Source organism: Capricornis sumatraensis, chromosome 2 (genome assembly GCF_032405125.1).
Source record: "Capricornis sumatraensis isolate serow.1 chromosome 2, serow.2, whole genome shotgun sequence".
NCBI lineage: Eukaryota > Metazoa > Chordata > Mammalia > Artiodactyla > Bovidae > Capricornis > Capricornis sumatraensis.
In genome coordinates, this window is record NC_091070.1 from 213332250 (window position 1) to 213356530 (window position 24281).

A 24281-nucleotide genomic window follows, 5' to 3' on the forward strand; every position below is an offset into this window, starting at 1 on the left:
CATGAACTGAGTCTAAGCAAGCCTGAATAACTTGCCCAAGGTCACATCTAATAAACGATGGAGACACATCCTTCCCAAGGCCAGGCCAGGAGGTAAAATTCATGACATTAAGCATTCAAAGAATTAGAGAAAGTACAACTAATAAGATACAGGATCGATACAACACAGGATTGGTACATCAAAAGAAACAGAGTAACTCACATTACGCTTAAGGGACTGAACCACTAAAATAATAATTTAAGATCAGCATTAGGTTACTGAGAAGTTGTTATAAGTAGCCAAGCAAACAAAATAAAAGGACTTATAAAGGATTATATCAATAGCTTTAAAAGAAACAAGAAATAATAAGTTAAAACCTAAAAATCCTCAAAAGCTTAGGAATTTAAGTAGTAAGATAAAACCAAAATGGGATGGGAGGAGGGAAGGAATTGATAGGAAAGCAAAGTCAGAAGCACTGAATTTTAATAACGGAAATAACCAGAAAGGTAAAATGCAAAAAGAAAACATTTAAAAGGTGATTTAAATAGAGGGAGAATAAGAAGGAAGATAGGAGGGCATGGCAGTCTACTCCAGTGTTCTTGCCTGGAGCACCCCATGGACAGAGGAGCCTGGTGGGCTACACTTCCGTGGTGTTGCAGAGAGTCAGACAGGACTGAAGTGACCACACGTGCACCCAAGAAGGAAGGTAAAGTAAGGAAGCTAAACATTTAAAGAATGATGGTGAGACAAACTAGAAGAACTAAATTAAGGCCTGCTGCTGCTGCTAAGTCACTTCAGTCGTGTCCGACTCTGTGTGACCCCATAGATGGCAGCCCACCAGGCTCCCCCGTCCCTGGGATTCTCCAGGCAAGAACACTGGAGTGGGTTGCCATTTCCTTCTCCAAAATTAAGGCCAAATAACCCTAAAAGGACAATTTAACAAATGGGAAGATGTCAACAGTTTAATTGTTACTTTCAAACTGTGGTGCTGGAGAAGACTCTTGAGAGTCTCTTGGACTGCAAGGAGATCAAACCAGTCCATCCTAAAGGAAATCAGTCCTGAATACTGATTGGAAGGACTGATGCTGAAGCTGAAGCTCCTATATTTTGGCCACCTGATTCGAGGAGCTGACTCATTGGAAAAGGCCCTGATGCTGGGAAAGATTGAAGACAGGAGGAGAAAGGGATGACAGAGAATGAGATGGTTGGATGGCATCACTGACTCCATGGACATGAACTTGGGCAAACTCCGGGAGATGGTGAGGGACAGGGAATCCTGGTGTGGGGTTGCAAAGAGGAGGACACAACTTGGCGACTGAACAACAACAGTTAGAAACACCGAAGATATAATTACGTAGGTAAAACCCATGCATCAAGCTCAGGCGAATGCCTATGATTATTATTACTATTAATCCAAATGTTAAAGGAGTTAACAAGTCTAAGAGACTGTCCTTTTAACCCCTTAAGATCTGAGTCCTTGCAAGTTCTCGAGCCTGTGTCTAGTCTCCTCTAGGCTGAGCAGGAGTGGGGAGAGCTAGGGGTCACACCTGCCCCACGGTCACCCTAAAAGAGCCACTGGCCCCACAGCCCATGTCAAGGCCTGGTAGGGAGGTGAGAAATAAGCTCCTTCAACCTCCCAGAGAGAAAAAATGGTGCAAAATGCTGAAAATAAGATAGAGCTGTCAGAAGTATATGAAATTAGCTGCCTAAACTGTGAAACATAAGTCACAGTTATATTTGTTCTGAGATAGTATAAGAATAGAAACGATTTTGGAGATAGAACATCTAAACCTCTCCAGTCACCATGTCCAAGTGGCCTGAGATCCTTTCGAGTGTGTCGCTGTCCTCTGTTCATGTTGCACAGCTGATGTTCACACTCATGCTACTACCAGGGCTTAGCCAGTGCCCAGGCGGGGGGGGGGGGTGCTGGAGTGGAGGTCACCTGCCGATGCTCTGCTTGCATTTTTATTGCTGAGGGTACTGGGCCTCCTGTTCTTCTGGGGGAGCTGGAAAAGCGGATTATCTCCAAAAGGCGTCTGGGCAGGCAAACCCCTCCACATTAGAGCTGCTGTCTTCCCGCCGGGGCTGTATTTACCTATCCCGGTGACATCATGACCTGACTTTGTGAGAGCCTTGGTTGGAGCAGTCCTGGGCCCCTGCTGCAGTAGTCTGCACAAGTGTGCCTTTAAGGCTTTGTCAAGTTCCCAGGCTGCAACCTCTGCCCAGGGAGCCTCCCTGCCTCTGCAAATATTGAGTGCTTCTGGTGGTCAGCCATGTGCTAAGTGCTCAGGGGGAACAAAACTTGGCATGGTCCAGCTTTTGGGGAGCCTACGGTCAAGGTCCCCTGCTGCTGCTGATAAGTGCTCAGTTGTATCTGATGGTCAACACCCCCCAGGCCACCATGATCAGTGGTGAGGGCTGATGGTTCTGCCCAACCTCCTGGAGAGCGGGGCAGAGGCAGGGGGTTGCGAGTGGGGGCTGAAGGGTCTCTCTACATCCAGTGCAGCTCAGTTCAGTGGCTCAGTTGTGTCTGACTCTTTGTGACCCCATGGACTGCAGCACGCCAGGCCTCCCTGTCCATCACCAACTCTTGGAGCTTGCTCAAACTCAAGTCCATTGAGTCAGTGATGCCATCCAACCATCTCATCCTCTGTTGTCCCTTTCTCCTTCTGCCCTCAATCTTTCCCAGCATCAGGGTCTTTTCCAATGAGTCAGTCCTTCCCATGGCCAAAGCATTGGAGTTTCAGCTTCAGCATCAGTCCTTCCAATAAATATTCAGGGTTGATTTCCTTTAGGATTGATTGGTTTGATTTCCTTGCAGTCCAAGGGACTCTCAAGAGTCTTCTCCAACACCACAGTTGGGAAGAATCAATTCTTTGGCGCTCAGCTTTCTTTATAGTCCAACTCTCACATCCATACATGACCACTGGAAAAAGCATAACTTTGACTACACAGACTTTTGTTGGCAAAGTAATGTCTCTGCTTTTTAATATGCTGTCTTGGTTGGTCATAGCTTTTCTTCCAAGGAGCAAGAGTCTTTTAATTTCATGGCTGCAATCACCATCTGCAGTGAATTTGGAGCCCCAAAAAACAAAGTCTGTCACTGTTTCCATTGTTTCCCCATCTATTTGCCATGAAGTGATGCCATGATCTTAGTTTTCTGAATGTTGAGTTTTAATCCAACTTTTTCACTCTCCTCTTTCACTTTCATCAAGAGGCTTTTTAGTTCATCTTTGCTTTCTGCCATAAGGGTGGGGTCATCTATGTACCCGAGGTTGTTGATATTTCTCCCTGCAATCTTGATTCTAGCTTGTGCTTCATCCAGCCTGGCATTTCGCATGATGTATTCTGCATGTAAGTTAACTAAGCAAGGTGACAATACACAGCCTTGACGTACTTCTTTTCCGACTTGGAACCAGTCTGTTGGTCCATGTCCAGTTTTGACTTGCTTCTTAACCTGCATACAGATTTCTCAGGAGGCAAGTCAGGTGTTACCAGGCATGGTCTGGTGTTACCATCTCTTTAAGAATTTTCCACAGTTTGTTGTGATCCACAGAGTCAAAGGCTTTGCCATAGTCAATAAAGCTGAAGTAGATGTTTTTCTGGAACTCTTGCTTTTTTGATGATGCAACGGATGTTGGCAATTTGATCTCTGGTTCCTCTGCCTTTTCTAAATCCAGCTTGAACATCTGGAAACCCTTTTTATTTATTTATTTATTTTTTAAAAAATAAGCTCTCAAAAATATAATAAAAGCCAGCTTTTTATTATGGAAAATTTCAAACACATACTAAAGCAGACAGAAAAGTATAATGAACTCCCCTCACCAGCTCAGCAGTTGTTAAAGACTCATGGCTTATTTTCTTCCATCTTTATTCCTCCCCACGCCTTCTTGGGCCTGCATGATTTTGAAGCAAGTCCCAGATATCTTATCATTTCATCCAAAATCTTTCAGAGTGTATCTCTAAAAGAAAAGGACTTTAAAAATAGCCCTTGTATCTTTAACATGCCTTTAAAAAATTGCAATTTCTTAGCATCATCAAGGGGCTTTCCCCATGGCTCAGCAGGTAAAGAATCTGCCTATAATTCAGGAGACAGAGGAGACTCAGGTTCAGTCCCTGGGTGGGGAAGATCCCCTGGAGGAGGAAATGGCAACCCACTCCAGTGTTCTTGCCTGGAGAAATCCATGGACAGAGGAGCCTGGCGGGCTGCAGTCCGTGGGTTGGCGAAGAGTCAGACATGCCTGAGTGACTGAGCATGCGAGCATCATCAAACATCCGATCTGAGTTCAAATTTCCCTGATTGTCTTTGAAACTTTCCCTCAAGAAAAGGGAAAAAGTGTTTGTTTGAAACAGAATTCAAGTAAGGTTTGCGCGTTGCAGTTGGTTGACGTTGCCTGAAAACCTTTGAATCGCTACCTCTCTTTTGTTTTCTGCTTGTACTTGGTTGAGAAATTGGGTCATCCGTCCTGCCTGGATTCTGTTGATTGCGACTGCAGTGTGTTTCACTGGCGTCTCTTTCTCCTGTGTTTTTTCTAAATTGGTAGCTCTGGAGGCTGATTCGAGTCAGGCTGCATTTCTTCAGATCTGTGTTGTCACAAATGATTGACTGATGGCAAACCCTACAACGGCTTCTTGGAATCAAAGAGGCAGCCCCCCAACCTGCAATGACGCGGCATTTGTTTCTTGTGTTTACAGGTTGTAAAGACTGTGAGACTCCGCTAGTGAAAACCTGAACTAGCATTTATGAACATCTGACAAGCTGCCCCCAGGCTACAATACATGGAACCTCTATATTTCCATGGAAATGTGTACAGTTCCCTATATGGAAACTGGTCCTTGTCTCATATCAGCATTCAAGACTCATGAGTCTTTTCTTTTTCTTTCCCTACTGATAAGAAATCTTATTTATTTATTTTTTAATTGGAGGGAAATTGCTTTACAATGTTGCTTTGGTTTCTGCCGTAAAGTAAAGTGAAAGTAAAGTGAAGTTGCTCAGTCGTGTCCAACTTTTTGCGACCTCGTGGACTGTAGCCCACCAGGCTCCTCCATCCATGGGATTCCCCAAGCAAGAATACTGGAGTGGGTTGCCATTTCCTTCTCCAGGAGATCCGGGTCTCCCACATTGCAGGCAGACGCTTTAACCTCTGAGCTACCAGGGAAGCATCAATCATAAATATGCATACATCACCTCCCTCTTGAGCTTCCCTCCTCTTCCCCCAGCCCACCTTTCTAGGTCATCACAGAGCACCCGTCTGGGCTCCTTGTGTTACATAGCAACTTCCCACCAGCTAGCTATTTTACACGTGATAGTGTATACACATCAAGGCCACTTTCTCCATTCGTCCCACTCTCGCCTTCCCTCGTCCATTCTCTACATCTGCATCTCCAGTCCTTCCCTGCAAATAGGTTCGTCCACAACATTTTTCTAGATTCCATATACATGCGTTGGTCTACGAGATTTGTATTTCTCTTTATGATCTGCTTCACTCTGTATAGCAGGCTCTAAGCTCATCCACCTCACTACAACAGACCCCAGTTCATTCTTTTTATGGCTGAGTAATATTCCACTGTGTATATGTACCACTCCTTCTTTATCCACTCATCTGTTGATGGACGTCTGGGTTGCTTCCATGTCCTGGCTACTGTAAATAGTGCTGCAGTGAATGCTGGGGTACATGTGTCGTTTCATGCATGAGTCTTTAATGGCAGTGAGGGATTTCATGCAATGATCGTTCTGGAGCTGGATCCAGGCAACCTTGTCACAATATTTAATAATTAGGAAGGTTTGGCTGGACCGACTAGAGCAGAGCTGTTAACGCTTAGTGAGGATGTCCTTGGCTGCCCCCTAAGTATAAGCCCTGGGGTGAATCTAATGCTTAATGCAGGCTGACCATCCTTGGAACAATTAGAAACTTCTGCAGTTCCCTCAGGTCATTGCCAGGAATAGACAAACATGTCTTCACTGGGAAGGTCAGTGGACAAATATTTTAAGAAGCATCAGCCTGCCCAGTTCATGCAGAAAAATTGCCCTATGTGAAATTTTATAATGTAGTTTAATTTTATACAGAAATGTCAATTCATAAAAAGCACATGTTGGCAGTCTATCCTTTTCTCATATGTGTGTATCTATATTTATCAATTTGATGATTTTGTGTATGAAGTGATTTCTGGGACATTGCATCTATAGTAAAGACCCAACTTATAACATCTTGATTTGAGAGGACTTCTAAGAGACCAATCTGGTGATGAACTGGGGGTACCTTAGGGCTTTGCCCACTGTGGGCATTTCAACAGTAACACCCTCCTTTGCACAGCCAAGTTTATCCTGCAATACCTCTATCGGGGCAGCCTGGGGGGTGGGAGAATGTGGGGTGTGGAGTCTAAGCCTTTGATTGATGGTCTGGCTGTCTTACTAGCTGTGCAACCTCAGGCTAGTTACTAACTTTGAGTCTTAGTTTTCTAATCTGTGAAATGGGAATAACATAAGAGACTTTAAAGTGATAGTATACATCAGTTCAGTTCAGTCACCCAGTCGTGTCCGACTCTGCGATCCCATGAAACGCAGCACGCCAGGCCTCCTTGTCCATCACCAACTCCAGGAGTTCAGCCAAACTCATGTGCATAAAAGCCCTCAATAGAGATGAGTTCCTTTCTGGTATTCCTGTTTCTGGCACGTCTATAGTAACTGTGTCCCCCTCCTGCTGCACTGCCCACCAATACCGCTGCTTGTGGTCATATGGAAGAGGACTCGCAGCACACCATTGGGTGAGCAGTGGACGATTCTAGAACCTCTGGGGACAGGCACTGACCACCAAGAAGAACATACTTCTAGCACATGGAGGACTGGTTCCTTGGCCATCTGAGTCTCAGAAGACAATAGCCCTCTCATTAGCTTTCAGCCCCTGCTGCTCTGATTTCCATTCTTCTACTTCTCACCTCAGCCAAGTCCCTTTGGGCATTCCCTCGCATGGGAGACCCAGACTGTAACTACATGCGACATGTTTTGGGTGCCTGGCTCTCCTTCACACACTTCTCAAAGATTCTCCCCAACACAGGTCCCTCTGAATTGGGAATGACCTCATTAATCCTGCCTTTCTTTTTTTTTTAGCTGATTGGCCCAGAGCTAAACACCTGGCCCCAAGATGGCTAATCAGATTGTTTCCCTTCGAAATTCTTTCTTAGAGATCCAAAAGTCCCCACTGACTGTGCAGAGCCAAGGTGAAAAGTCATATCAGCTATGGCTGCCATTTGGGGTCATATGCAAGGTGACAAGCAAGAGAAGATGGTCTGAGAAGAGAGCAGGAGGATAAAGCAGTCCACAGAGCAGAAAGCAGTCAGCCCCTGGGGCCCTGAGGAGAGGAGGAAGTGGCTCTCCCGATGGCATTTCCCTGCCGATACGGGTGGGTTTCACCTCTTTTACTAGGATTCTTTGAGCTTCCAGCATCCTTACCATGTGCCCCTTTCACTTGAACAAATTTGTGTGGCTCCAAAGGATGAGACAAGGATTCCTGCTCCCCCCACTTCTGCCAATACCACAGTGGAATTCCTCAAAAGTGTCATAAGATGGGAAAAAACAAACAGAAGTCTTGATGATTGGAAAGAAAGGATTAAAACTGTCTTTATTCACAGAAGGCAGGATTGAGTGCATGAAGAATCCAAGGGAGTATACAACAGAGCTACAAGTGACCTTGATCAAGGTCACAGGATACTGAGTGGACACGCAGAGATCGATTGCATTTCTGTTGCATTGGAGAAGGACGTGGCAACCCACTCCAGTGTTCTTGCCTGGAGAATCCCAGGGACGGTGGAGCCTGGTGGGCTGCCGTCTATGGGGTCGCACAGAGTCAGACACGACTGAAGCGACTTAGCAGCAGCAGCAGCATACTACTAAAAGTGGAAGTGAAAGTCACTCAGTCGTGTCTGACTCTTTGTGATCCCATGGATTGTCCATGGAATTCTCCAGGCCAGAATACTGCAGTGGGTAGCCTTTCCCTTCTCCAAGGGATCTTCCCAACTCAGGGATCGAACCCAGGTCTCCCGCATTACAGGCGGATTCTTTACCAGGTGAGCCACAAGGGAAGCCCCATACTACTAAAACAATTGAAAAATTAAATTGCAAAACACAAGCATTTAAAATAGGATCAAAATTATTCAGTACTTAGGAACAAATATAAATAAAAAATGTACAAATCTTCTATAGTAAACTATAAAGTCATTGCTGGATTAACTTAAGGAGTACCTAAATAAATGGAAAATTAGGACATGGTCATTGATTGGTACCTTAAATTGTTCAATCTTCAGGTGTCAATAATCTCCAAATTTATCTACAGAGATAATGTAATCTTAACCAAAATCCTAGCAGACTTTTTTCAGAAGATAAATTGACGAACTGATTCTAAAATTTATATGGAAATGTGAACAACTTAAAATAGCCAAGACAATCTTAAAAAAGAATAAAGTAGGAGGGTTTACTCTACCAGATTTTAAAACTTATCATAAAGCTACAGTATCTAAGACAGTGTAACATTGGCATAAGGAAAGACAATTAGATCAATGAAACAGAATAAAAGCCCAGAGAAGACCCTACAGTCAGTGGATTTTTGGAAAAGCAAAATCAAAACCAGAACAAACACAACAGCAATTCATTGGGAGAGCCCAGGAGTTCTTTTTAATAAATGATGCCAGAACAACTGGATATCCATATGGACCATAGACCTAAATGTTAAAAGTATAAAGCATCCATAAGAAAATCATAGGAGAATATCTCTGAAGTACTCAAATCTTTCTTAGAAGGGAAAAGGACAAACAATAAAAGAAAAAAATGATGTTAGTTGTCAAAATGTCTGCTCTTTAAAAAACAGGACAATTAAAAGACAAGCCACAGACTAGAAGAATGTATTTGCAATTCATTTATCTGATCAAGGGCTTGTGGTCAAGAAATAGAAAGTAGCCAACAAATTAAGAAATAATAATAAATGGGCCAAAGACTTGAACAAGAACTTCACATAAGAAGATACACGAATGGCCAACAAACATACAGCCTCATGAGTCATCAGGGGAAATAAACTTAAAGCCCCAGTGAGAAACCACAGTGTATTAGAGTGGATACAGTTACAGAGACTGACCATTCCAAGCACCGGTGAGGCTCTAGAGCAACCGGAACTTTGATATCTTGCTGATAGGAGTATAAAATAGGCAATCAATCATTTTGGACAATTACTCGGCTGTCTCTAATAACATTAACTACTAATGTTGTGTGCACGCTTAGTCGCTCAGTCGTGTCTTATTCTTTTTGACCCATGGATTGTAGCCTGCCCAGCTACTCTGTCCATGGGATTCTCCAGGCAATAATACTGAAGTGGGTAGCCATTCTAGTCTCTAGGGGATCTTCCTGACCCAGAGATCAAACCCAGGTCTCCTGCAGGGATTCCTGCACGCAGATTCTTTACTGTCTGAGCCACCAACATTAATGTTAACACATATTAACACCTATCCTAAGACCCAACACTTCCACTTCTGGGGACACACTCTGGAGAAATGAATACATACATCCATAAAAAGACATTTCTAGGAACATTCATAGCAACTTTGTAATAGTCAAAAATTAGAAGCACTCCAAATATTCATTAACAGAAGGATGGATAAACAAACTGTGGTAATAATTCTCAGCAATAAAAGAACAGTCTTATACACACACACACACACACACACACACACACACACATGAATATGAATCTCAGATATATTGAGCCAAGTGAGAGAGAAGCAGGATGACATACTGTATGATCCTATTTTTATGAAGTTCAGGAGCCAGCAAAATTAATCTAATGGTACTGGAAACCAGAAGATGTTTCTGACAAAGAAGGATGGTTATGAACAGGAAAAGGGTCTTAGCTTCATGCCTAATGTTCTAGATCTTGGCCTGGTTCATGGCCAACTGGGTGTATACATGTGTAAACATCCATGGCTGTGGACTGAACTGTAATCCACCACCTCTGCCCCAAATTTTTATGTTGAAGCCTTGACTCCCAGTGTGATGGCATTTGGAGAGGGCATCTTTGGGAAGGTGGGGCTCCCATGAAGGGGAAAAGACCAGAACTCACTTTCTCCCTCCCACGATGTGAGGACACAGCAAGAAGGCGGCTGTCTGCAAGCCAGAGAGAGAGTCCTCCAGGAACGCGACCATACTGGCACCCTGATCTAGGACTTCTGCCTCCAGAACTGTGAGAAACCAATTTCTGTGGTCTCAGTACCCAACACATGGTATTTTGTTATGGCAGCCTGAGCTGATGCATTCATTAAGCTGTATACCCAAAATTTGTATATTTTGTTGTAATGTAAAATTTATTTTAATAAGTACTAGTAAAAATGCATTTATGAAAGCATTTACTGTAATGGCAATTACAAAAAAGAGAGCTAAAATATTTGGGGCCCAGCATGAGACAACATTCGAGTCCTTCTTCAGTTGCTTCCAGTCTTTGCACATTGTAGAGTTCTCTTTTTAAAAAATTTTTTTGAAGGGGTTCAAATTTAGATCAGAAGCTCGCATTTACATGCACAGATTACCAAAGAGTCAGAGATTATTTTCTTTCTTAGAGCAGAGAGGACCTTGGGATTTAGTAGGAATGGATTTTTTCTTTCTTAGAGCAGAGAGGACCTTGGGATTTAGCAGGAATGGATTTTTTCTTTTTTAGAGCAGAGAGGACCTTGGGATTTAGCAGGAATGGATGGTTGACAGCATTGGGAAAGTGACCATGGGCACTGAATGAGAGATGCTCAGAGTCAGCCACGGCACTCTATATGAAGGACGCGATGTACAAAGACAGGGACACAGAGAGATGGGGGATGGCAGAGACCAAATCACTTTACAGAAATAGAGATCTGAGCCTTGGAATGCCAAGGTGCTAGTGGAATGAAGAGCGAGCAGGAGAGGAGGAACGGCACACGGAACGGTACCCCAGGCACCGCATGCCAAACAAATGTTGACGTGGTGGCTCATCAGCTGTTGAATGGCAGTGTTTCCCAGGAGAAATTCACATCTAGAACTTCACATAAAAGTGGCAACTCAGAGCTGTGGAAGCCCGACAGCCCATCAGGAACTTTTTGTCTAGAAAACTTTTCCATTACAGGTACATGATGACCTACCTGGCCATAGAAATCCAGCTCAGAAAACATAATAGAAACAAGGGTCACAGGGGGCTTCTGAGACTGACCTGGATACACTCTCTGAAACCTCTGTCCTCGTGAACCAAGACAGAAGGAACACAGGTGACCTCTGTGGGCCAAGCTGGACTCACTGGGAGGCTGACAGGAAGGGTTCTCATCTCCGCCTTGACTCCCCACTTCAGCCTGCTCTGTGGGTTGGAAGTGCCTGCCCAGCCTTGGGTGAAATTTCAGGCAGGCCGCGTGCAAAGCTTTTCTAGTCACTCTTGGCTTATGAACAAATGGCTTCTTTCTCTGGGTATAAAAAGTGCATCTGAAAACTCTTTCAGAACTCCAACTCCTTCCGCCCATCCAGGCCTCCTGTGAAACCTCTGCTTCATGCTGTCTTCTCTCCATCCCCCTAACTGCATTTTGGGTCTCCAAAGCTTTTGGGGGCTCCTCAGAAATGCCATTTTGGTGGGGAGGTGGTTTCTGACTGCAGTTCTTGGGCACGTACAAAGCTCACAAGCTGGTCACTCATGACTCTCCAAGTTTCTATAGCCACTTCCTGCCAAGATCCACCTGGACCCTACCAGACAGCCTTTTGGGTGAAGTCCTTTTCAAAGTGGTTCAGAGGTGGTTCCTTTCCTTGGGGTCCACACTTGATTCTAAGAAAACACGCACCTCTGCCCTGCCTTTGGTGTAAATAACCCCCTACCAGCCCTCTCTCCTCACCTCCCATGCAGGCTGCCAGCCAGCTCACTTCAAGATGTTTCACCCCTTGTATCTCCCACATTTGAGATTTCTAAGACCCCTCTCCCCCATAACCTCTTGAAGCCCCCCTCACCATGGTCAAAGTGAGAAGTGTGTCAGTTAATTTGGTGTATCAACTTTCCTGGGACATGATGCCTAGATATTTGGTCAAATGTTATTCTGGATGTTTCTGTGAAGGTGTTTTTTCAGTTCAGTTCAGTTCAGTCACTCAGTCGTGTCCGACTCTGCAACCCTATGGACTGCAGCATCCTAGGTTTCCCTGTCCATCACCAACTCCTGGAGCTTGCTGAAACTAATTTCCATAGAGTCATGGATGCCATCCAACCATCTCATCCTCTGTCATCCCCTTCTCCTCCTGCCTTCAATCTTTCTCCGCATCAGGGTCTTATGAGTCAGTACTTCACATCAAGTGGCCAAGGAATTGGAGCTTCAGCCGCAGCATCAGTCCTTCCAATGAATATTCAAGACTCATTTCCTTTAGGGTTTACTGGTTTGACTCCTTGCAGTCCAAGGGACTCTCAAGAGTCTTCTCCAACATCACAGTTCAAAAGCATCAATTCTTTGGCACTCAGCTTTCTTTATGGTCCAACTTTCACATCCATACATGACTACTGGAAAAACCAAACTTTGACACTATGGATCTTTGTTGGCAAAGTAATGTCTCTGCTTTTTAATATGCTGTCTAGGTTTGTCAGAGCTTTTCTTCCAAGAAGGTGCTTTCAGGATGAGAGTAACACTTAAACTAGCAGACTTTAAGTTAAGCAGATGACCCTCCTTAATGTGAATGTGTCTCATCTCCCAAAGTGTTTACGTTCTTAATAGAAAAAAGACTAACCTCACCCAAGCGGAAAGGAATTGTGCCAGCAGATGGACTATGGGCTCAAATGACAGCAGTAATCCCCAACTGCTGGCCCGCCTGCAGATTTTCGACTCAGCAAGCCTCCACAGGTGTGGGAGCCAGTTCCTTGAAATGAATCTCTCTCTCTCTCAAGCTCTCTCTTTCTGTCTCTCTCTCCATATCCTGTTGCTCTTTTTCTCTTTCTGACCTGGACAGACTCAAGGAGCAGCTTCCCATAGGGACAAATGGACAATTGAGGGCACCCTGACAATTCCCTCCAAACAAAACCTGGCAGCTACTCTCATCTCTACCCTCTTTTTAAAAATTGAATGTTAAGACATGAAAACATTTATGTGATAATTGGGGAGGAGCCAGTGTCCCGAATCCTGCCTGTTGAGCCCTTGACATGGGCATTCTCATCGTCTCTTGGAGTGTCATGTATAGGTGGTTGGACGCTGATGATGTTGTTCTTGGCTCCTGAGATTTATCAGAGACAACAGGAAGCAGTGGCTCCTAATATATAATTCTGTTCAGTTTGGTTGCTCAGTTGTGTCTGACTTTTTGCAGCCCTATGGACTGCAACATGCCAGGCCTTCCTGTCCATCAACAAATCCCAGAGCTTGCTCAAACTCATGTCCATCGAGTCAGTGATGCCATCCAACCATCTCATCCTCTGTCATCCCCTTCTCCTCCTGCCTTCAATCTTTCCCAGCATCAGGGTCTTTTCCAGTAAGTTAGTTCTTCGCATCAGGTGGCCAAAGTATTGGAGCTTCAGCTTCAGCATTAGTCCTTCCAGTGAATATTCAGGACTGATTTCCTTTAGGATTGACTGGTTGGATCTCCTTGCAGTCCAAGGGACTCTCAAGAGTCTTCTACAACACCACAGTTCAAAAGCATCAATTCTTTGGCTCTCAACTTTTCTTTATGGTTAAACTCTCACATCCATACATGACTACTGGAAAAATCTTAGCTTTGACCAGATGAACCTTTGGTGACAAAGTAATGTCTCTGCTTTTTAATATGCTGTCTATGTTGGTCATAACTTTTCTTCCAAGGAGCAAGCGTCTTTTAATTTCATGGCTGCAGTCACCATCTGCAGTGATTTTGGAGCCCAAGAAAATAAAGTCTGTCACTGTTTCCATTGTTTCTCTATCTATTTGACATGAAGTGATGGGACTGGATGTTATGATCTTCATTGTTTTTTGAATGCTGTGTTTTAAGCCAGCTTTTTCACTCTTCTTTTTCACTTTCATCAAGAGGCTCTTTAATTCTTCTTCACTTTCTGCCATAAGTGTGGTGTCATCTGCATATCTGAGGTTAATGATATTTCTCCCAGCAATCTTGACTCCAGCTTGAGCTTCATCCAGCCTGGCATTTTGCATGACATACTCTGCATATAAGTTAAATAAGCAGGGTGACAATATACTGCCTTGACGTACTCCTTTTCCTATTTGGAACCAGTCTGTTGTTCCATGTCCAGTTCTAACTGTTGCTTCCTGACCTGCATACAGATTTCTCAGGAACCAGGTCAGGTGGTCTGGTGGAATAGACCAGGTCTGGTCTATTCCTATCTCTTTAAGAATTTTCCACAGTTTGTTGTGATCCATAGAGTCAAAGGCTTTGGTGTAGTCAATAAAGCAGAAGTAGATGTTTTTCTGGAACTCTCTTGCTTTTTCTATGATCCAGTGGATGTTGACAATTTGATCTCTGGTTCCCCTGCCTTTTCTAAATCCAGCTTGAACACCTGGAAGTTCTCGGTTCATGTACTGTTGAAGCCTGGCTTGGAGAATTTTGAGCATTACTTTGCTAGTGTGTGGGGTTGCAAAGAGTCAAACACAACTGAGAGACTGAACTGAACTGAACTGAGATGAGTGCAATTGTGTGGTAGTTTGAACATTCTTTGGCATTGCCTTTCTTTGGGACTGGATGAAAACTGACGTTTTCCAGTCCTGTGGCCACTGCTGAGTTTTCCAAATTTGCTGGCATATTGAGTGCAGCACTTTCATAGCATCATCTTTTAGCATTTGAAATAGCTCAGCTGGAATCCCGTCACCTCCACTAGCTTTGTTCCTAGGGATGCTTCCTAAGGCCCTCTTGACTTTTCACTCCAGGATGTCTGGCGCTAGGTGAGTGATTACACCATTGTGGTTATCTGGGTCATGCATATCTTTTTTGTATAGTTCTTGTGTGTATTCTTGCCACCTTTTTAAAATATCTTCTGCTTCTGTTAGATCCATACCATTTCTGTCCTTTATTGTGGCCATCTTTGCATGAAATATTCCCTTGGTATCTCTAATTTTCTTGAAGAGATCTCTAGACTTTCCCGTTCTAATGTTTTCCTCTATTTCTTTGCACTGATCAGTTAGGAAGGCTTTCTTGCTATTCTTTGCTATTCTTTGGAACTCTGCATTCAAATGGGTATATCTTTCCTTTTCTCCCTTGCCTTTAGCTTCTCTTCTCAGCTATTTGTAAGGCCTCTTCCAATAACCTTTTTGCCTTTTTTCATTTCTTTCTCTTAGGAATTATATGTAATATATACTTGCTGCTGCTGCTGCTAAGTTGCTTCAGTCGTGTCCGACTCTGTGCGACCCCATAGATGGCAGCCCACCAGGCTCTGCCATCCCTGGGATTCTCCAGGCAAGAACACTGGAGTGGATTGCCATTGCCTTCTCCAATGCATGAAAGTGAAAAGTGAAAGTGAAGTCACTGAGTTGTGTCTAACTCTCAGCGACCCCATGGACTGCAGCCTACCAGGCTCCTCCATCCATGGGATTTTCCAGGCAAGAGTACTGGAGTGGGGTGCCATTGCCTTCTCCAAATATATACTTACATGTAAGTAAATTAGGTCCTTGTTACTATATCTCTATATAAATCGAGGCCCTGTGGGGAAAGTAACATTAGGAAGCAAAGGGAGCCTCACCACCTCCTGGTGGGACAGGTGGCCCAGTCCATGCTTCCCAAGGACAGATATGGAAACACAATTTCTCATAACCATCCAGGAATTTGTAGAGTGTGAAGTTTCCAGGAGTGAACTTAATGAAATAATGAGGGATTGGCTTCAGGATTTTGTCACCATCATATTTATCATAGTGTAGCTTACAAAATAGCAGAATGAGGGCCACCAGGACCTCCCTGGTGGTCCAGTGGCTAGGACTCTGTGCTTCCAATGCAGGGGGCTGGATTTGATCCCTGATCGGGGAACTAGGTTCCCCGACTAAGAGTTCTCATGCCACAGCTAAAAGATCCACATGCCTCAGTGAAGATCACAGATCCTGTGTGCCTCAGCTGAGACCTGGCACAGTCAAAGAAATAAGCAAATACACACACACACACACACACACACACACATTTATATTTACGTAGCAAAAATGTAAACCTCCTCCAGGTCAGAAATTGCTATTGCTTCCCTTGTATCCATTCTCCTTTCTTCTTTCCTGTGGAACCAATTTACTGGGGACAGAAATAGACCTGATTTGAAAACAACATACATTTTTCAGCTTCCTGGCAGGTGGAGGTGGCCAGATGACTGACTTTTTGACCCAGTTTGGCCACCAGTTGTTAAGTAAGCTTCAGGGAATCTCCTTAAAGGAGGGCAGACTCGGCTGACAAGTGCCCGCCTATCCTTTGCTTTTCTCCTTCCCTCCATCTAAACTGTGGCTGTGATGGCTGGAGCTCTGGGAGTTGTTTTGACAGATGGTGGAGGAAAAGCTAGAAGGGACCTGGGTCCTTAATGGCTTGAGAAGCTGCTGTCACAACTTTCCAGACTTCTTTCACACAAGAGCGAAATAAACCTCTGCCTTGTTAGGCTGTGTTATTTGGGTTTTTTGGTTACAAGAAACTAAATTCAGTCCCAGCTGATATAATATCCAAATAGCCAAACAACAGGAACATGATGAATTAATCACAATCCAATCATACTATAGATTATTTTATAGCCTTTAAATCATGGTGTAGAAAAATATTTAGTAATATGATATACAGGCATACTTTGTTTTATTTCACTCGGCTTTATTGTGCTTCATAGATATTGGAAAGGTTTTTTTCTTTTACAAATTGAAGGTTTGTGGCAACCTTGTGTTGCGAGATGATGACTAGGATTTTTTAGCAATAAAGTATTTTTAAGTTGAAGTTCGTACAGTTTTTTAGACATACTACTATTGCACACCCAGTAGACCGCAGTGTAGTGTAAACATAACTTTTATATGCATTGGGAAACCAAAAAATTCATGTGGCTTGTTCTTCTATAACATTCACTTTATTATGATGATCAAGAACCAAACCCTCAATATCTCAAAGGTGTGCCTATATTGTTACGTCGGTTTCAAGATGCCGTGTATTCAAGATCCCAATTTAGGAAGAGAGAACATGCATAAGACATAGGAAAAAAGACTTGAAACAGTTGCAACACACAAAAACTTCTGGGTGGTGGTGATGGGGTGAGTTTTCTTGTATTTAGTATCTAAAGTTTCCTAATTTTGTGATAGGAGAGCAACAGTGGAGCTTTTTTTTTTTTAAAAGGAAGTTGTAGAGTTTTTAAAAATATGAACAACTGAAACACTTGTGTTATATTTGAAACACAAGACGCTCTTGTAGCTCTGTCAAGACTTTGCAGATCAAACCCTGTTACACTGTTTCATGAACCAGCCCCTCGGGATTTGCTGTCTCTTACCTTGTTCTCTTGGCTCCCGGGTCTGTCTGGGTTGGTATCCTCCAGAGCTGCTTTCTGCTCTGCGGTAAATTCAAGGTCAGGGGTTCGTTGACAGAGTTCTCATTTTCCAGTGGATCTGCGACGTGTGAGAAACGTAGGGAGTCAGAAACGTGTATCTCCCGTTTTCAGGCAATTCTAAGAGACTGTAGCAGCTGTAATCCTGAGAGGGGAAGGAAGTGGAGTGAAAAAGATGCCCTTCCCCTCAAGCCCCTGAAGAGGAAATTGCCACTCTTTGTGCTCTATTAAATGACCTGAAATGCCATCACTAACGAAAGTCGTACTTACAGTACAAGACATTTCATAGCCATGCATATATCCATCCATCCATCCGTGCACGCACAGTCGAAAAAAGAAAATCATGAATGAACCTGAAAACTTGGATACAAACCTGGTTAATGTCTCAGAGGACAATAGAACCATAACCTGGTGTTATCCTTTCTACTGGACAAAATCCTTTGCAATTTACCAGTTGTTTAACGTCTAACTTTACAATGTCTGAGTCCTAATAGATGTTAAGTAATAAATCACCTCCCCTAGCGTGTCAGATCAGCTTAGGTGGGACTGTCAGTTAATGTTCTACTGTGACTTTGAATGGATCAGTTCATTTCAGTTCAGTTCAGTCGCTCAGTTGTGTCTGACTCTTTGTGACTCCATGAATTGCAGCACGCCAGGCCTCCCTGTCCATCACCAACTCCCAGAGTTCACTCAGACTCGCGTCCATCGAGTCAGTGATGCCATTCAGCCATCTCATCCTCTGTCGTCCCCTTCTTCTCCTGCCCAATGGATACCCCTCAGCAAATGAAACAGAGATTGTCCTCACCTTCCAGACCCAGATCACAAGCCACTGACTCAGAGCACCAGCTCCTTTCCTTCTCAGGGGGTGGAAGGGAGAGACCTGGTGCTGGGTGGCCTGTACTGTCTGCTCCTTGGCAGAAGAGTGTTTTCTCCTTGGACCCTGGATCAGGGGATGCTGGGCTGTCTTGAGAGTTAGCTTCAAGGAGGCAAAATGAGGGAGTCACTTTACAAATAAAACTGTAAGTCTAATGAGAGTATTTATAGTCTGAATGTAAGTGATGTCTTTGGTTGTGGGAGGGTGTGCTGTGGTCCCTACACTGGGGTTAGCAGCCTCCATTTGGCTTGGAGGCCACAAACTTGAGGCTCACGCGTGCTAAGACCTTTCAGTTGTGTCCGAGTCTTTGTGACCCTATGGACTGTAGCCTGCCAGCCTCTTCTGTCCATGGGATTCTCCAGGCAAGAATACTGGAGTGAGTTGCCATGCCCTCCCCCAGGGGATCTTCCCAACCCAGGGATCAAACCCACATCTCTTACGTCTCCTGCATTGGCAGGTGGATTCCCCCATCGTCAATCCCATTTCCCTTCCACCCTCATCTCAGACACAGTCCCATGGCCACCTGTTCTTCTGCTCAGGAAGACCCCCACCCTGACCCTGGGCAGCTGTATCTGCTCTCTTCTGCTTGCCACACTCTAACTCTGTAAGTCCCCAGTGGGGTAGCTGGTAACTCCATGGGACCATTACACACTTGAAACATGGCTTGTGTGACTAAAGAAGTAAATTCTTCATTAAAAAAAAAAATTAAGCTAATTTAAATTTATATGTAAAAAACAGAGTCAATTTCATTATTGGAAAACTTTTGAGGATATTTGGAGTAATTTGAGGATTGTCTCTACTTTAACTTCTGGCTGTACATTTAATAACTTTTCTGGCTGTAAACGACTCTTTAACTGTGCATTTTATGAAATCTAAATCCAGATCGAGAATTTCCGGTGAAAATTTAGTATGCAAATTGAGAGAGACTGTAAGAATAAAATACTCAACAGATTTTCACAACAGTGGATAAAAGGAATATAAAATATCTCATTACTAATTTTTATATTGATTATTGACTACATGATAAAGTGATGGTATTTTGGATGTATTGGGTTAAATAAAATGCATTGTTAAAACCAATTTTAGTCATTTCTTTACTTTTTAATATTACAGAAATTTAAATGACTTATGGGGCTTTCACTGTGTTTCTGTTGGACAGAGCTTCTCTAACCCTCTTCTCTGCCCAGGTTCTGGAACCAGAAGAAGGTGAACTCTGGCTCAAGCCATATTGTCACTAGCTGCATGATCTGGGATAAGTGACTCAATCTCTCTGGGTCTCAGTTATTTTTTTTTTTAATCAGTAAAATGGGTATGGTAGGAACCACATTGAAATGCCTGCCTACCTCAGCCACTGAGCACCTACAAGTGCTCAAACAAGTTAGCTGCTGTTGTTTCTGGCCATGTCTTAATGCAACCCTCAAGGCTCCCCTAAAATATCGTCTTTGTGGGCAAGGGTCTAGTTCTTTGCCTTTGCCTCTCTTGTAGACGTTGACTCATTGCTTGCAATAAAATGACATCGTTACAGTATTGTGGTTTTTCTCAAAGGGCGGAGACTCCCACTTCTTTGTATGTGAGTATGTGCTTTTAATTATTTTAAAATTTTTATTTATTTCTGTGGCTGCCTGTGATCCTAGCTGCAGCACGCAGGGTCCTTGCTGCAGTTCCTGGATGCTCTGGCTGTGGCACACGGGCTCACTAGCTCCGTGGCACGTGTGATCTTTGTTCCCAACTGTGGATCGAACCCACATCCCCTGCACTGCAAGGCAGATCCTTAACCACGGGACCGCCAGGGAAGTCCCTGCTTTTAACGCTTACGGAAATTTTCAAACATATACTAAAGTTGAGAGAGTAGTGTAGTGTATCAGCCACCCTGCTCCCATGGCCACAGTCTTCCCATCCCCGTATTGCTCTTGCTTGGCAGGGTACTCAACACACGGTTCTGTTTGTGGTCGATGGCAGACCACCACACTTCCTTTGCTGCTCCTTCCATCGAGCAGTGGAGTCAGTTTCTCCATCTGCTGTCTTCAGGACTGGCCTTGTGAGCTGCAGGGGCCATAGACTGTGGTGGAAGCGACTGTTGGGCTCTGGCCTGGGTCTCAAGACCTGGTGGCTTCTGCTCCTGCTCTCTGGGAACCTGCCACCTCGTGGACAAGCTGAGCTAGCCTGCTGGAGGGCCAGCGACTACAGGGAGCAGAGACAGACAGTCCCAGCTGAGGCCCTCGGGACCAACCAGCTCCCTAGCGGCCCAAGAGGCTGTCCTTGACCTTCTAATCCCAGCTGAGCCTCCAGTCCATGCAGAGGTCAAAGTGGCCCGGAGCCAGGAGCCATCCAATCAACCCCCAGAATCAAGAGAAATAATAAACATCATTAATTCCGTCTCTATGTTTTAAGGGTGGTTTGACATGTGGCAAAAGGCTACTCGACAGATTTTAGCACAAGTTTTGGAACGAGTTAAGGTCTCCCCAGCACACGCAGGGCAGCGTGCTGTCTGTCTCCCAGAAGCTAAGAAACTGTCACCCTCTCTACAACCCCAGCATGCTGTCCACCCAGCCCCTAGGCCAGCCACTGGCAGAGGGGGCTCAGCTCTGACAAACCCCATTTGTAAGCGTTTCTGGACTTATTTCTGCTCAACAAATATGGTTTGAACAATATGCTTTCAAATATGCTTTGAATATGCTAGATAAAATGTGCCAGGAAGTGGTTTAAAAGATTAAGGGAAAGGGATTTCCCTGGGGGTCCAGTGGTTAAGACCCCATGCTTCCAAAGTAGGGGTCTCAGGTTGGATCCCTGCTCTGGGAACTCTTGGAACTAGGATCCCATTTGCCATGCAGCGAGGCCAAAATTTTTTTTTTAAATGAAGGGATCCTTCTGTAAAGCTATTCCCAAGGTATTGTTGTTCAGCCACTGTCATGTCCAACTCTTTGTGACCCCAGGGATGGCAGCACACCAGGCTTCCCTGTCCTTCACTATCTCCTGGAGTTTGCTCAAACTCATGTCCACTGAGTTGGTGATGCCATCCAACCATCTCGTCCTCTGTTGCCACCTTCTTCTCCTGCCCTCAATCTTTCCCAGCATTAATCCCAAGGTATTAATCTCACACATTTTCAGGGCAAAAGAAACTCTCTGAAACTCTCTGGCTATCGATGGAGAACAGGATAGACTCTCACCACCCAGGAAACTCATGTTCCCGGACATCCGTACACACAGACAGCACCAAGGCTCCCTCCAAGAAGGCATGGAATCCGGGGGTGTACTGAACCCCGGAACAAGACATCTCTTTTAAATAGAAGCCAGTCTTATTGGATCATTTGGTCAACACTTCCTCCTGTAGTATCTGCATCATCTTATTGGGGGAATTTGAATTCTTTGGATAATGGCTTCAGAAAGTTCCACCTTATTGGACCTGTCCTTGATCATTCTCGATGCCTTTTATTCTCCTTTCATTTAATAGGGGCCTTTTAGCTCCACTGACTCCAGCTGGATATTAACCAGCAGCTGTGACCGCTGTGCCCAGTACTAACCTGCTGGGTGGCCAGTGTTCCCCTCAGAAGTGTCTCTGGCTTTGCCTCTGCTTCGGAGTCTCATGGCACGATTGAAGATGGAGTTTCTCTGGATTGGCTTGGTATGGGATGCTTTGTCTTGCGCCTCCTGGTCGTCATGGGGCATTCTCGCTTTTGAGAGGACCTCAGGTCTCACACTGGCCGGCTCATCAACTGCCCATGAACCACTCACTGATTTCTCCTGTGACTTCTCCAAGTCCTCAGAGTCCCTGGTCTCCATTGAAATAAGTCTGATTGTTTCTCGGCAGGATGACTAGAGATCAGTAACTCTTCTCCAACATCCCTGGTCTCAGTGCTCTAGGAGATAAAGAGACCAGTTTTCTGTTAGGGTCATCAGGCTAAAGTTGCCATGCGGAACATGGAATTCCGCCCCCATTCAGTTGATGAAATTTGCAATAATCTGTGCATCCTGGTGAACCACATCTTTGTCGACGAAAATTAGCAGTTTAGCCACCGCAATTTAGATGCATTCATGTCTCATTTTATAATTGAGGTTTGTTCATTCTACTCAGAAGCTGCACTTATGGGGAAAATGCTGAAAGTGGCTTGTGGAGCTAACTTGCAAGTAAACATTTGCTGAATAATTCAAGACAGTGTAGCAAAACCGGTGTGGGGAGGAAAGGAAGATGTATGGACCCAAAAAAGAGCGAGCTGTGGGGAGAATAGGAAGGGCTGTCAGCGAGTGACAGGTCCCGAGACAGTAAATTTAGAGATGGGAAGTCTGAACCCTGCAAGAGCAAACCTCTTGCCGTCCACTGGGAGCCAAGTCTGGTTGGTGGCTTAGTGGCCTCTCTGATAAGATGAGGTTGTCCGGCAGCTGCAGGAAGCACAAGGCCTCCCTGATCCCACGGTTACCCCCTCAGTTGGAGTAAGAGAACCGTTACCTCCTTCTAGGCTGACCACGGGCTTCCCGGGTGGCGCAGTGGTAAAGAGACTGCCTGCCAATGCAGGAAGTGTCAGAGACTCGGGTTTGACCCTTTGGTCGGGAAGATCCCCTGGAGGAGGGCATGGCAACCCACTCCAGTATTCTTGCCTGGAGAATCCCATGGACAGAGAAGCCTGGTGGGCCACAGTCCATGGGGTCACAAAGAGTTGAACACGACAGAGTGCGCATGCACGCGTGCGTGCACATACACACACACACACACACACACACACACACACACACACGAAGAATCAGCCCAGAGACCGGAGCACTATGGTGTTAAAGACTGACAAGCGTTAAGATGGGATCCTGCCCTAAGGAAGCTCAGTTGGGGGCAGCAGGATTTCCTTCACTGTCAAGGTCAGCTATGCAGCCCCAGTAAGACCACCATGGTCCCAGCATCCAGGTCTCTGATCCATAAATGCCGCGTGTGCACCGTGGGAGCGATTGGACAGCTGCTGTCCTGCTGGCTAAGCCCAGCGTCCCTTGGAGAATCCGGCTGCATTAAAAAAAAAAAATTGTTTATTTTTGGCTGTGCCGGGTCTCGGTTGGTTGCCGCGTGTGGGCTTTCTCTAGTTGTGGTGAGTGGGGGGTACTCTTCATTACGGTGCCAGGCTTCTCACTGCAGCGGCTTCTCTTGCCTCTAGAGCCAGGCTCAGCAGTTGCGGCTTCCGGGCTTAGTTGCTCTGGGATCTTCCCAGACCGGGGATCGAAGCCATGTCCCCTGCAGGCAGGTTATTTATCACTGAGCCACCAGGGAAGTTCCTGGCTGCAATTTCAGGTAGCCAGAGAGGAGATAACAGTGGCTAAGAGGTCACATTTAGGTGCTGGCACCTGGGAGGGCATCGTTTATTACAGACACAGCAAGGAACCCACAGCTGGTGGGCAGGTTGGGCGATTTGCACTGAAAGCAGGTTTAACCTGAGTCAGCAAGGGTGGTTTAGTTGCTGAGTCATGTCTGACTCTCACGACCCCATGGACTGTATAGCCCACCAGGCTCCTCTGTCCATGAGATTCTCCAGGCAAGAATACTGGAAGAAGTTGCCATTTCCTTCTCCAGGGGATCTTCCCAACCCAGGAATCGAACCCAGGTCTCCCACATTGCAGGCAGATTCTTTACAGACTGAGCTACGTGGGAGGCCCTCGAGTCAGTAAGATGTAACTACAAAGAAAGTTCAACTGTTCTCAGACAATGACATAGAAGGGGAGAGGATGGGATGGTTCTGTCCCGCCAAGGTGAGCGGGAACCCCTGCTCTGTGCTCTGGTGAGGATCTGCCCTCCACAAAGGGGCTGAGTGGGCGAGCAGAGGAGCCCCCTGAGGGACAAGGTCGTTACAGCTAAGCCCTCTGAGGCCCGGGACAGAAGGAGCTGGAATGAGGACCACAGGCAAGGACAGAATTCAGCTGTGGATTTCAGAGCTGTCTGAAGGTGGCCGTGAATTCTTGGGTCACTGGAGGAGTCCAGA

General features: G+C 45.1%; 1 protein-coding gene across 2 annotated transcripts in view; it reads right to left on the bottom strand.

Annotated features, from left to right (window-relative positions):
* The window catches only part of NGEF (neuronal guanine nucleotide exchange factor), a 128391-nt gene that overhangs the window by 73387 nt on the left and 30723 nt on the right, over positions 1-24281 (bottom strand). For both annotated transcript variants that reach the window (XM_068964283.1, XM_068964282.1), the window contains exons 2-3: positions 21852-22187; positions 17403-17517 (exon numbers count right to left, since the gene is read on the bottom strand). In XM_068964283.1, coding sequence (XP_068820384.1) covers positions 17403-17517; positions 21852-22110 — 374 coding nt within the window. In that variant the 5' untranslated portion in view covers positions 22111-22187. The remainder of the gene's footprint in view (positions 1-17402; positions 17518-21851; positions 22188-24281) is intronic.